Source organism: Temnothorax curvispinosus, unplaced genomic scaffold (assembly GCF_003070985.1).
Source record: "Temnothorax curvispinosus isolate PA1 unplaced genomic scaffold, ASM307098v1 QBEX01004092.1, whole genome shotgun sequence".
Taxonomy (NCBI): Eukaryota; Metazoa; Arthropoda; class Insecta; order Hymenoptera; family Formicidae; genus Temnothorax; species Temnothorax curvispinosus.
The window spans coordinates 741,956-755,474 of record NW_020213872.1 but is presented as its reverse complement, the minus strand read 5'-3'; the positions used below and the strand labels follow the sequence as shown (position 1 = coordinate 755,474).

Genomic DNA, 13,519 nt, shown 5'->3' with positions numbered 1-13,519 from the left:
TACGAAAAAAAAAAGTATAAACATTTATTTTAAATTGTGTACATTTGCTTGTAAGCTGATGGAACTTTTGCAATTCCGTAGCAAGTTTTCCCAGCTTATTACATATCGGGTGGAATGTCACAAATACCATGTCATTGATTTATTAAAATCTGCAGCTGCTAGACACTGACTTTACACACAAACTTACGTTACGAGTTATATGACTTTGTCCATTTGATATTAAGCACGTACAAAATATAGGATATAAACAATTAATTTAATTAACGGGGACTTCAAGTTCATATGAAAATTATAAATATTTTAATACATATAACAATCAACAACAACTAAATTTAAACAATTCTACGTTTACGTATTTCATATATATATATATCGAACAAAAAAATGAAATCAAGTAATAGTGTAATCAAAGTATAAGCAAATTTTATGTAAATGTCATGAACGGTTTAAAGGAAATCTAATATTATCTAGAGAAAAATAGTAAAAAGTGCCTTAATTAATATAATATTATGCTAACTTGAGAGAACCTTCTGTGTCTTTAATTGCGAGATTCATATAAACTATGCATAGAAGGATCGTCAAATGTACGAAATATCGCGCGTTTTTCAAAATCTATCGCCTTGTGATAAATACTATATTCGAAAAATTTATATCCTAAAGCTGTGTAAATTACAAGTTTATATGACTATTGGACTTTCAGCACCACTAATACAATTCGAGCACAAAAGCCTCATCTAATTGTACGTACTGAATATATTGTCGTTCAGTTCCGAATTTGTATGTTTATAGCAAAGTAGCTCATATATACATATATATAAGTAAAATGTTTTCAAAAATTCGGAGAATATATTCAAGTGACTATCTAGTTGTGCACGCTGTTAATATTTTCAAAAGTATTCTCAAACTATTGGTGTTCTCTGTTGCGTCCCATTCGTCTAAAGCTAAATTACAATGAAACTTTTATATTGCAAGGCAACGTCGTTCTCTGGAATATAGAAAACCTTAGAAATGCGTATAAATCGGAAATGCAAAAAGATTACAGTTCAAGCTCTTCGGCAGTGCGCGAGAGTCTGTGATTATCGATACGTCGTCGTTGGCTACGTCTTACAGCATCCGCTCTGCGATATGGTTCGGACCTGAGACCAAGAAGAATATCCTCTAGGGCACCATTATACACTTCATCTTGTTGTAGTAGCTTCTTCTCTTGCACTAATCGTGTCTTATTCTTCAGTTCGTTTATAACAGCATCCTGACGATATATAATAGAATATTAATTATTACAGAAAATATTCAAAATATTTATATTTAAAAAATGTCCATTTATAACGATATACCTTAAAAATATTGCTATGCAAAGTTTATTATATTAATATATACATATGTTTATTAACAAATAAAAGAAAATGCAAAATTTTTGCCATTAATTAATTCAAGTTCAAATCAAGAAAAATTTATCAACACATCTATTTATGCAGAAGTGGCGTTACTCATACTCGATTAACTCGAACGGTACATGAAACTTTATGGCAGTAAAGGAAAACCGATAATAGAAGAATTCTCTCAGCCAACATCAATGCGAGCTAAAACATGCGAATGCATACTATGATGTATCGTTACTAGTATACATATGTGATGTAAAGACAACGTATATATACAAAGAGTATTCAATTGAAATCAATGTGTAGTGTAGAATGCGTAATCAGTGTTCAAGTAAAATTTCTCCGAAACTATAATAGATTTGATATGGTACTTGATAGTTTTGAGGTAAAAATAATTCTTTTTTATAAAAAACTATAATTATTTTACATACCTCTTGTGTGTGTGTGTGTGTGTGTAGGGAACAAGTTTGATGGTAATCAAATTTTTACATGTTATATGTAATATGTGTATGTACAGATATTAAAAATCATACGTTAATACAAGAAAGTGAGCGAGGACAGACTTACATGTTGTGAATTGTTTCTACATTGTTATGTTCTGAGCTCCAGTTCATTAAGGTGGCGATGTAACAGACTCTTGTTCGAGTTACAGCAAAATTTCGGTGACTTTAAATCCAAATAAATATGTAACAAATAAGAAAACAAATGTTTATAAATCTATAGTGTTTAAGAAATGGATCAACTATAAGAGGCACGCGTGAGACTCTCAGAATCCTTGTTTCAATCGTTTATAATGCCTGTAAAATGTCATGCTACTTCACAACATGCAAAGAAATTAATGCTTTGTGTATTTATTTTCCATTTTCTTACATAAGTAGTGATTATAATGTTGCGTGATACGATGAATGTTAATTTTAAATGCATCTACAGCATTGATGTTGTAGGAGAGAAGCTCAGACAAATATAAATGATAACATATTATATATATATATATATATGATCAATAAAAATTTCAACCATCACACTATTGCGGTATCAAGTCTAATTAAAATAAATAGGTTATATTTAACGGAAGGGAACGTATCCAACCAATAGATGGGATATATAAATATTATTTTGAATTTTTCTTGATTCAAAGAATAAAAAAAAATCAGTAGTGGAGCAAGTTTATAGTAATAGAATCATCAGACTCGTTTAGTTTAACGCACGAAATAATATGTAGTAAATCACAAAACTACACACGTACAGGAGAATAGGATATTATGGAAGAAACATAAATGCTAAAATATAAATGATTGACGTTTTTTACAAAAAAATGCTTTTTATATTAAACAGAATAATAGGTAATTTTTGCACGTGCAATAATACGTTTATAGATCGTAAAAGATGCATACATTAAAGATGTTTTTAAACTCATATTTTTAGAATAGCGCACATGCTAGATATACAAATAATTTAAGTAAAAAGATATAGGTGCTTTGACCTTGTTCATTAATCTGAGTTGATACGTGTTGATACACAAAAGTAAAACATTAAAAATGCATGACATACCTGTTGTTTCTTCTGATTTAATTTGTTACGCTTTATAACTTCTTCGGACGTATTTAAAGCTTCTGCTGCAGCAGCCTCTAATCTACGACGCTGTTCGTTTTCTTGATCCGCTGCCTATAACGTCGTGCATTTTATTATTTAATATACATATGTACTCTCTCTTAACAAACGTGCGATACGATACACGTTAAAAACTTTGACATCTAATAAAACACACAACTATTAACGCACCTTAAACGCTCTCGCGAATCTGACAAGAAGGGAGAAAAAGGTGTTGGCATCAGCCTGTCTCGGACTTTCCCCAAAGAATTCGACACATTCACGGAATGCTTCACCGGCGGTACGTGCGTCAAGTTTCAAACGGCGTAATTTCTCCTCGGAATTGTTCAAAAAGTCGCGCAATACCGTATTGTGCTTTTCTTTGCCGCGTAACTCAAATTCTTTTCGCACAAGATCCATACCTTTCTCCAGTTCGTGAACATCGGTCGTAATGTTCTCCAGTGAAACTGAAATTAATATATAATTTTGCAGGTATAAATACAAAGGGGTCAGTTTTATTTGTCATATATTATAATTCCATTCACCTAGCATTAATATTCTAATAGCTACGTAAATACGGTAAGCACATACCTGTCGCAGCTTTGTCGATGTACATCAACTCCGATTCAAAATTAATAAGTTCAGGGAACTTGACTCGTATTGTGGCGACGATATAATGCAAAAGGCACATCCTTTTATCGGTCGATTTCGTATCTAATAATGTATCTAAGCTTTGTAACTTGAAGCCGTACGCGGGGCCCCGTTTGCTACTGTTTAGGTAGTTACCGAAGGCAAGAATAATTTCTAATACTGATCTTAACTTCTTTGAACTCTTAACCGAACTGGATGCAGATATCACAGCGTGTATTTGTGGCGTAATGAGATGTAAATTGTCGAAAAAGTTTCCTATGTAGTTCATAATGGACAACTTGGTAGATATCCTTTCCACTTTACCAAGTTGCATCAAAAATTTATCTTCTTCCGTCAATAAATTGACGTTCTTCTTTTCTATAATATATTCGCGGTAAGCCTTGATCTGAAATTAATTTTTATTATTTTCTTAATGCTGTAAAAATCTTTTAGTAACAATAATATTTATATTAAATGTAGAACAAGAGCGTACTTCTTGATCCGTAGGTACCATACGTTGCAATAATTCTACATTTTCGAGCGAAAGGACTTTCAAGTCGAGAGCATTTACCGCCATTATTACTTTCTCGACCGGCATTTCCATTTTTCGGCGCGATATAGCTAAAGTTGGAAAAACAGTGAGAATCAAGTGACGAATCTGTTTTCACATATATATCACGCTAGAGCATCGGTCATAGATCGAAGTTTATTTACCAATATTTCGTAATCTCGTGTGCTCCAAAAGCGATACGTTTTCAGGTTTCTTGAATCGTTTACTCGGAAAGCTTGAAAGTCCATCGATTTCATTGTTACCGTTGGCCACGTGTCCACTCATGCCGATCTTAAATCGCTCTTCAAAGTCGGAAAAGTCGATTTGGTTGTGCAAACGATCGTCGTCCAACTCATTGAAAATAGTACCCCGTACTTGATTAGGTTTCAGAGCGATCCAATTAAGTGTAGGAAGTTTGTACTTTGTTTGGACCTGAATAAAAAAACGTACGCTCGCATTAAATCAAAACAAGCCAAGAAAAAAGCAAATAAAACGATACAATACGTTTCTTGCTGCCAAAAAATGTAATACGCGGTTTTCTCATAATACGTATATCGCTATTTTGTTGCTTTTATCGTAATAATTAATTTTGTCGTAGAAAAACATATTATGTTCTCTCACGCATTCGATAATCTTCGCAACTCCACCTCGACGACCTTACATGCTCATTTATAATCGATATTTTTACATCTTGATACAATGTCGAAACGTAGAACCAACGAAATATATATATACTTTTCGTTTGATAGTCATTGCTCCATTGGGTGCTTGCATCATGCCAGCTGGTGGTGGAGGTATCGGGACAGGCGGTGGTAACTTGTGATCTCCCAGGGAAAGAGGTGCCATAGGAGGCGGCGGCGGACACGGTGGCGGGGGTGGAGGTGGTGGTGCGGGAGCCGCTGGGAGAGTTTCACGTAATGTTGGCGACGACGGTGCAGTTGAGGCGAACGTCTCGGGTAATGTAACGTTATCCGACGTACTCAGAGGACTCGTCGCGGTGCCATTTCGTAGACTAGCGGCTGAAAGATCAAACAGGCGTTTGCACGAGATTTCACTTTACACATACCGCCTATTACTTGAATATAAATACTGTTAATCTGGCGAGTAATATACCTGATGAGCCCTTTGTAAGCGTTCCCGTGAGAGTTTCCAGTTCGATGATCTTGTTCTCTAGGACACTCTGCCTTCGTGCAGAATCCTGTCTCTGCCTCTTCAAAGCCGCGAGTTCTTCCTCCACTAATCTACGCGCTTCCAAAGCCTCGGTATATTCCACCTTGATCGCGCCTAATTCCGTCTCCAGTTCCGCCAATTTCGCTAATGATTCTCTTTCTAATTCTGCCATACGATCATGTGCCTGTGTGTGTGTGTCAAAAACAATCACGTACGGACACGCGTCAACAGATAAATATCGATGTGAATAATTTTTTAACAACGTATATTGCAACATAATATTATATAACAGTAATGTATAAAGAACGAAAAGTATACAGCAAGCTTATAATCTGGTGCATTTTCGATATCAAGTCATTTGTGTAACGTGAATCTATGGATAAATGTGTTTATTTTAACCTACTTTTCCTACTTTCTCTAGTAGCTTTATACGTTAATAATAGAAAAAATAGCATAAGAAAGTTTATATCGCTTACATGACCAAGTTCGTCTTCTAATTCCGCTACTTTTTCCAATGCTGCAGTCTTTGTTTCACTGTCCTCCATTAAGGCAGCTACATCAAATACGTTATCTAGGTAAGCTGAGATTTGAACCTAAAAAAACGAGTCAACATATGACACGCCACCCAAAAGCATGAAGATGAACGTGATAAAATTCGAAAAAATTATTATTAGGCGTAAACGTCTGCCCGACGCACGATCAAAAATGTCATTCGTTGTATAATTATTTCTATTCTGTTATTATACACATATCGCGTGTTATTTACTTTAAAAGTGTTTGTACATGTCTATTTTATTTTCATGGCTTTATAGTTAGCTCTTGCGTACACTATATTAACTTGACACATATACGTACGCAGTACGTAATGGTCATGGCATGTGACGTGTAGAGAACATCCGTAAAAATTATTTCTAATATTCAAATCATCTAAAATAAAAACCACGCCATCACGTACGATCCACTACTGCATCTTTTTGGTGAAAATTTTTTAAAATAGAATGTATAATATAATAAGCGAGTTTTGTAAACTGCAGCGAACAACAGACATCTTGATTTTGATTTGATCGTTTCGTGATCTGTGCATTGTTCATTAAAATTTCATCATACGCCGTTGCGTTAACTGACCTGCAAATCTTCGCTCTCTGTGTGTCTAAGCTTCTCGAGATATTCGTCTAATCCAAGCTTCGTGAACTCATATTGCAAGTGAACTCTAAAGTTCATGTCTTCGACCGAATGTACGACAATATTGACAAACTGCATACAAGCGACCATAAACTCTATATGGAAGCTGTCATATTGAGTGAAATATGCCATAAGTGTCGTAAATCTTCTCCTCTCGGAACACACCTCTTTGAAGTTATCAAACGCTGACAAAATGATCTCGTGGCCACCCTTCACTAGGCAGATTGCAGCGAGGAGCTCCAATACTAGAGCTTTCGTCCTGAGAGAACAGTGCATTTATTACAATGATGGGCTAAACCATGGAAGCATTTATTTGAAATAATGTGACGTATAAAAAGATTAACGATAATCCATTCAGGATGTGATGAAGCAACAACTTGTTAGTCATTCATTTGAATATAAAATGAATGACTAACAAGTTGTTACGGCGTACACATTACGGATATTGTTTCACACGTTTATAAATGTCATAGACTTTCTAAGAAATACGAGACAATAATAGATAATAGACAATACGTGACTCACCTCAAACTTTTATGAATTAAGCTCAATGCAATGCAATTGATGGCTTCTCTGTGTTGAATAACCATATTAAATCCGTACTGTAAAAAATCGATATAAATATTTATTTTATTATACGCCGGCGATAATATGGATGTGCTTATACATATGTTGTATTATGTGAATGTACGTTATATCAGAATATATTTATGTATCATTTGAAAAAAAAATTAAGGATACACAAATATCTGCTTTGCAAAGAATTTTAAACTTGAGAAGCACGCAAGTTTATCGGAACTGATATTCACCTTATTATTCATGATGGCACGCATGCATAGTATGCAAACATGAATATCATCCTTTGCTTCACCCATATTTAAACGTGCCACGTGTCGAGATCTCCTTTTGACCCCAGGACTGTCTTTGAGATCGTGGAGAGGTGGCCTCAAGCATCCGTTGTTTAATGGTGAGGTATCGCCAGTGCCCGCTGTGTTAATATTATTATCGAACATGTTTTTAATCTACGATAAGCCATAGTTTGTCACAAAAGTATTAATATTTATTAATCTTACAAATATAATATTCATTCTAATAATCTTTACAAAAAGACAGATATTTTCCACGGGTAATATGTAACTTTTACCAATAATATTATCGCAGCACGTTATAACTATAACGAAAAGCAAGAAAATATTAATTTTTCTAGATAAATTATGTATATGGAATTTGACCTGTGATATATAAATTATCTACTCCTACTCCACAGTTTATCGCACGTAGAAATCTTACACTCGTTATCAATTCCAACAGATTAGAATGCGTACCTACGTTATTATGATTCTCTAACGGGCTAAAATGGATTCTCTGATTTTTTGCTTTTTTGGCTTTCTAATCAATTTCTTACCGGTTTGTAATTTTTCCTCGGAACTTGTGTGCGATTCCAACAGTCGTTGCTCATGCCGCATCATCAATAGCCTGAAGCTGAGATAGTCTATCAAGGCATCCAGGCCTTGATTTTCTTCGTCCAAGAACTCCCTCACCCATCTGTATAATACTGTTCAGCTCAGAATACAGGTTTTTCGAAAAAAGTCTTGAATCACAAACAAATAAACTTGTACACTGAATTTTATTGGTATAATTATTTATGCGATCAATGATTAATACAATGGACTTGACGTGTACGTGGCACAAAATGAAAAGTGGATGTACGTTCAATCTTCTTCCTATTTTGTTATATTAAAAAAGTACAAGCACTTGGAAAATTCTAAATTCCAAGACTTTGAATTTACACTCGTTTGAAAATACTTGTTAAAAATATTTAAAAGAAAAAATACCAATATTGTCGTTGTTAAAGACAGTCAAGTACCAGTTTTAAAGATTTTTTTTTTTTATAAAATAGTTAAAACGGCACGTCTATTAGACTGGCACACAGCGGGCACAACCAGTACAATCAAACATAGACGACGTAAATTAATAATCAAAATGGCAAATAAACAATAAATTATTATTATAACGATTAAATACGTGCCAGATTCACTTACTCAATATGATTTGTGCGTAAGGATATCTCCAAGTCACGTAATACTTGGGTCGACGTTGATTCGCCGACCATTTTCCTTTTCTGGAAGAACATAAAGAAACGATACGACTGTGTAATCATTAGTATCCGTTTGATAACAAACTTCTTGCGGTTGGATGTGCTAATATACGGTACACGTATTTCAAAAACGAAGAAATAAAATATTTATACACAAATGTTTAAAATCAACGTGCAGCATTCTGAACCATTATTTTTGTTACATATTTAATATTAAATTGTATAATAAATATCCGTGATCGATGTGCAACGCAATAACATATGTTGACGTGCATAAACACCTTAATAAATAATATGTGATATGTGAGTGTCAAATAGACATATTGGTGTTGTTTATGCAGTGAGCGTGTTTTTAAAATATATATTTAATTTTGCTCGAAAAATTAATTATATCAACACATGTGTAAATAAAAAGTAACGAAATACAATGAATAATCCTGAATCCATGCGTTAATATTCGAGAAAATAATATTGGAGACAAAAAGATATAAAAAAATAAAATAAAACAACGTACTCGATGGCTTCGCGATGCTGTGGGATCCAGGTAAGTACGTAACTTGGCCAGGTAATGGGACGGTGGATCTTTAGCTTGTACTCTTTCCTGCAAATATAAATATTGTGACAAACGATTTCATATGAACCTTTCAAATTCACGTAATATCCACAATCTCGCCCAAAAAATAATACGTTGACATTTACAACTCTTTAATGCTAAAGCGTTAATTTTGAAACCACCACAGCAAAATGACACAAATTATATATATACATATATATATATATATATATATATATATATATATATATATATATATGACGTAATACTGAATTATTATTAATTATAATTTTTGTTACGATTAAAGCGATTCGAGATGCCAGTGCCAGTGTTTATTCACCCTCCCTGTCACTAGATAATTACAGGCAGTTGGAATTAAGAGGAGCAGATTTGAAAGAAAAAGACTTTTTTAGATTTTCCAAGTTCTGAAAGTTCTGAAAGATATCCCGTTTGTCGTTGCCGACAAACTGAGCCTTGCAAAGATTAGCTTCTACATATGACGTACTGTCTGTGAAGCGGCCTCGCCAATAACATTTGGAGACGGGAACATGGCTACGAGTACATACATGAATGCCGTCGTGAAAAGGGATGCTGCGTATTTTTTGCAGGCCGCACCGTATAATAGCATGGCTTGCGTTACATCCGTCTTGTGTTACGCATATGTTCTACAGGCTGGCTCAAGCATCGGAATGAACCGTGACTCGCGATTATCCCTTGAGAATGCACTTCTATCTTTTCATTTTGAATTATTTCATTATATTTTATTATATAGCTAATGGTTGTAATGCCGATATTGCCGATTAAAAAAAAAGTCTATCGGTGCCGCGATAAAAATGCCGTATAAACGTTGAATAAAATTAATAGAATTTTACCATCTCATCAATAATAATAGTAACGATGGTAATAATGTAAAAAGAAAATACGATAAATAGGTCACGTATCTTTTGTATTATTTTTCCTACATCGATTCCGATCTCTGATTTTTTTATTTACGATTCCATCTCAATCTTCATCTTGAGATTATTCTGAATAATGTATAATGTACTCACTTGGTCGCATATGATGTCCCATTTTTTTTCGTTGTCATATTGTTTCAAAAGTTTCGCTTTATCCGGTGGTAGATCCATAGAGGCCTGCACACACACAAGAAACAATATATAATACTTTACTGTTATATCGTTGTTAACGATCGGCTAAGTACGTTCATATTTTATCTGAATTTTAAACATTTTCTTTACATTCCAGAGTTACTTTTATTTATATTTCTAGGTGGTTGCAAACAAATATTATCAACAATATTAATTCGTTTTAATATTTCATTATATAAACTGTATACTACGTGTTGGGGTGCGTTTGCTCATATAAATGCACACACATGCGTACTACGCACACGTGGCCATGAAACTGTAACGAAGGATATTTTGTGCGTGCAGATATGCACACGTTTTTTGCTCTGTTGGAACAAGGAATAACATTACGGAATTTTCAAATACGTAATTACGCGAACATCACCTTTATACTCGACGTTAGATTAAATTAACACTTCTGCCTGATCTTTTGCTCCTTGGAGAAAGCCAACACGCGCGTTCTCCTTCAGTGACCAGGCCAAGTTACAATTTCCAGCAACGTAACACGATTTCTGTTTCCGTTTCGTGGCAATGACTATACTGCGATGCTACAATTCTGTCGCATTAGCATAATATTTGTTCTGGAGCTATAGTTTCTACTCAACTGGAGCGAGTACGTCTTTCTTTCATTTTTCGACCGTGTAACGGGGGAGCACAGAACGAGTTTCCCTCTGAGAAACGAGCGAGAAATATATATAAGCGATAAACGGGCGTTCATTTTCATTATCGCTGTTCAAATGATAACTGACGTTTTTCTGACGTTCCAAACTTTTCAACGTGTACGGCGGCGTTGGCTACACAGACAATACAGACATTGTCAATCAAGTGTAAAAAATTAAAAAAATACCTTCTAATTAAGACATTTTAGAAAAGTAAGCAGTTTTTTCTTGTTCCTTATACATATATGTTGTAATTAGATGTATAAAATGTACATTATATATGTGTTGTTAACAAAAGTATGTGCCTTTTATTAAATTGTTACTTTTGTTTCATTACATATTCTGTCTTCCTACTCTTCGTACGACTGGTAAAACATGTCGGAAAATTAGTAACTGTGAGAGAAAGCAACGATTTCTGCTATGCCCTATGGATGTACGTGCGTTAAGGTCAAAACACACTTCGAACGGTACAAAGCGGTCGGATCGTCGGTTTCACTTCGCTGCAGTGCGCTTTCCCTTTCAGTGTAACGGCAATATGAATCTCCGATTGTGCAAAGTGTTAATTACTTAAAAAAAAAAAAAAAAAATTCGTCTGTGAAGAATCAACCGCGCGCGACGTGAGACGTCTATAAGAGTATCTTGATGAATCGATAGCGCGGTTATCTAAACATAGAGAGCACGTCGCCGTTCCCGTACAAGCGCACTCAATTAAATTCGGTTTGTTGAAACTGCTTTTTACCGCGCGTAATTGCGTTCTAGAAATATCGGATTACCGCTAATGGGGTACATATACTTTCACAATAGGCAGGATGCGACCGGTGACGCCCGATAGATACGCAAACTCGAGTTTCAGTAGTCATTTGCTTTCGTTCATGATGGAAATATATTCACGTGCATTAGTTGAAATGTATAAAATATTAAAGAAAAAAAATTTGCTTTTTAAATTGCTATGCTTACTCTCTTTTCTTTGTTTACTTGATTTAGTTTCTGCATGTGGATATTTTTTTTACTTTTGTAGATATCTCGTTTTTTCTCTGATGACAAATATTGGATTACCTCGTTCGATGCTTGAACGGTCATATCGATGGCAATAAAAAGACGTCTTAACGGCGTCAAGAACGAACCTATCTTTATTGGTATGGTTCACGGGGATTACTAGCAGACTACTGCTCGTTACACACGGACACTGACCTTCGGGCTAACAAGAGAGAACTTTCAACCCGGGACATTTATCTGCCCGCGCGCGCGGTGAAAGGGTAAATTTTTGGTCAACTCGCGCTTTCATCATATGAGCGTCTCGCTGTTCTTTTTTTTTTTTTTTGTTTGCTTTTTCAATTCATGTTTTCATTATAAGATTTATGGAATTTTATTTCATGCCGTGCACATGAAAAGAAAAAAATTTGCGCGCCTCTTTGCATCGATATTTTACGGATATTTATTAACAAATCCAAGTGTGACAAACCTTTTTGATACTATAGAAGCGTGAACTCGCGCTATTGACGTGCTCCAAGTTGCGTCTGGGATCCTTTCACATTTGGTGTTGGAGCAAAGGGGCTTTAATCAAATCAATGGTTCTCTCATATGAGACCCTTCTCACTTCTTGGTAAGCTTAATAAACTAAGATAATTTTACCAGAAAGTCGAAGATTGACGTCTGTGTCTAGCTAGTTTTCCTCTCCCGCGACTTTATCCGAGTTTAACAAATTATATATAAATAAAACGCTATTTATTCGCGCCAACGGCAAAAGAAGCCCAAAGAGCATTCATAAAGCAGAGAAGCAAACAAGTGACACAAGAAATGCCATTGGTGCACAAATTAAACGTACTTGTGCATGCTCAATAGCAAAGTGTGAGCATCCTCAAAACACGAAAGAATTGACCGTTGTCAAGTACTTGAGCTTCGGCGAATCGCCGTCGCGACTTGTGTCATTTGAACACACGCCATGCACAAGTCATTAAAGCCATCGTTGTTAACGGTGCGTGACACTCGTACGGTCACACGCGAGCAAAGTATATGTATAGAACCCGAGATATTGTACTCGAGATTATAATTTATGCAGGTACATCATGATTGAACGTGCTATTCGTATATATGCAGTTATTATCCCGAATTAATGTCAAGTTTATGGAATAATGTAATTATGCGACATCATATTATAATTTCTTCCAACTTGTGGTATAAGTCTAAAAGAAGATATGTTAGTTCTCTAAAAAAATTCTGCGGACTTGTCGGACAAACTTTATTCATAAAATTATCACGTAACAGATATGTATTATCTTTAATATATTTAGTGCTACAAGTTTTTAGTAACATTGATTACATCGCGCTCTAAAGCTTTCGCGAGCTTATTCGAACCTCGACGACGACGCTGCGAGACAGCGGTGCCTCGCAAATTTGAATGAGAGATACGGTGGTCTAAAATTAAGTGATAACGTCACGATGTGCACCCGGCCGCGGTGACATCATCTCACTCACTCACATATGCCTTATATATGCGTACGTAGCTCCTTCTTTCCTCTCTGCTGCCCATTTCTTCCCGTCGAGAGAGAGAGAGAGAGAGAGAGAGAGAGAGAGAGAGAGA

The 13,519-nt window shown here is 35.1% G+C and overlaps 1 protein-coding gene across 4 annotated transcripts in view; it reads right to left on the bottom strand.

The window, feature by feature from the left end:
* Positions 1-324: 324 nt before the first annotated feature.
* Positions 325-13,519, bottom strand: part of LOC112453144 (formin-like protein CG32138) — a 25,720-nt gene continuing 12,525 nt past the window's right edge. The window contains exons 2-18 of one of the 4 annotated variants that reach the window (XM_025013715.1): positions 10,202-10,285; positions 9,114-9,200; positions 8,544-8,650; positions 7,907-8,046; positions 7,311-7,489; positions 7,027-7,103; positions 6,445-6,760; positions 5,796-5,912; positions 5,263-5,503; positions 4,885-5,168; positions 4,314-4,581; positions 4,093-4,220; positions 3,561-4,005; positions 3,162-3,436; positions 2,931-3,044; positions 1,947-2,045; positions 1,164-1,249 (exon numbers count right to left, since the gene is read on the bottom strand). In XM_025013715.1, the coding sequence (XP_024869483.1) occupies positions 1,971-2,045; positions 2,931-3,044; positions 3,162-3,436; positions 3,561-4,005; positions 4,093-4,220; positions 4,314-4,581; positions 4,885-5,168; positions 5,263-5,503; positions 5,796-5,912; positions 6,445-6,760; positions 7,027-7,103; positions 7,311-7,489; positions 7,907-8,046; positions 8,544-8,650; positions 9,114-9,200; positions 10,202-10,285 (2,937 nt within the window). In that variant the 3' untranslated portion in view covers positions 1,164-1,249; positions 1,947-1,970. Of the gene's footprint in view, positions 1,250-1,407; positions 1,581-1,946; positions 2,046-2,930; positions 3,045-3,161; positions 3,437-3,560; positions 4,006-4,092; positions 4,221-4,313; positions 4,582-4,884; positions 5,169-5,262; positions 5,504-5,795; positions 5,913-6,444; positions 6,761-7,026; positions 7,104-7,310; positions 7,490-7,906; positions 8,047-8,543; positions 8,651-9,113; positions 9,201-10,201; positions 10,286-13,519 lie in introns of those variants that run through there. The other 3 variants (XM_025013716.1, XM_025013712.1, XM_025013714.1) reach the window with 3 other exon arrangements.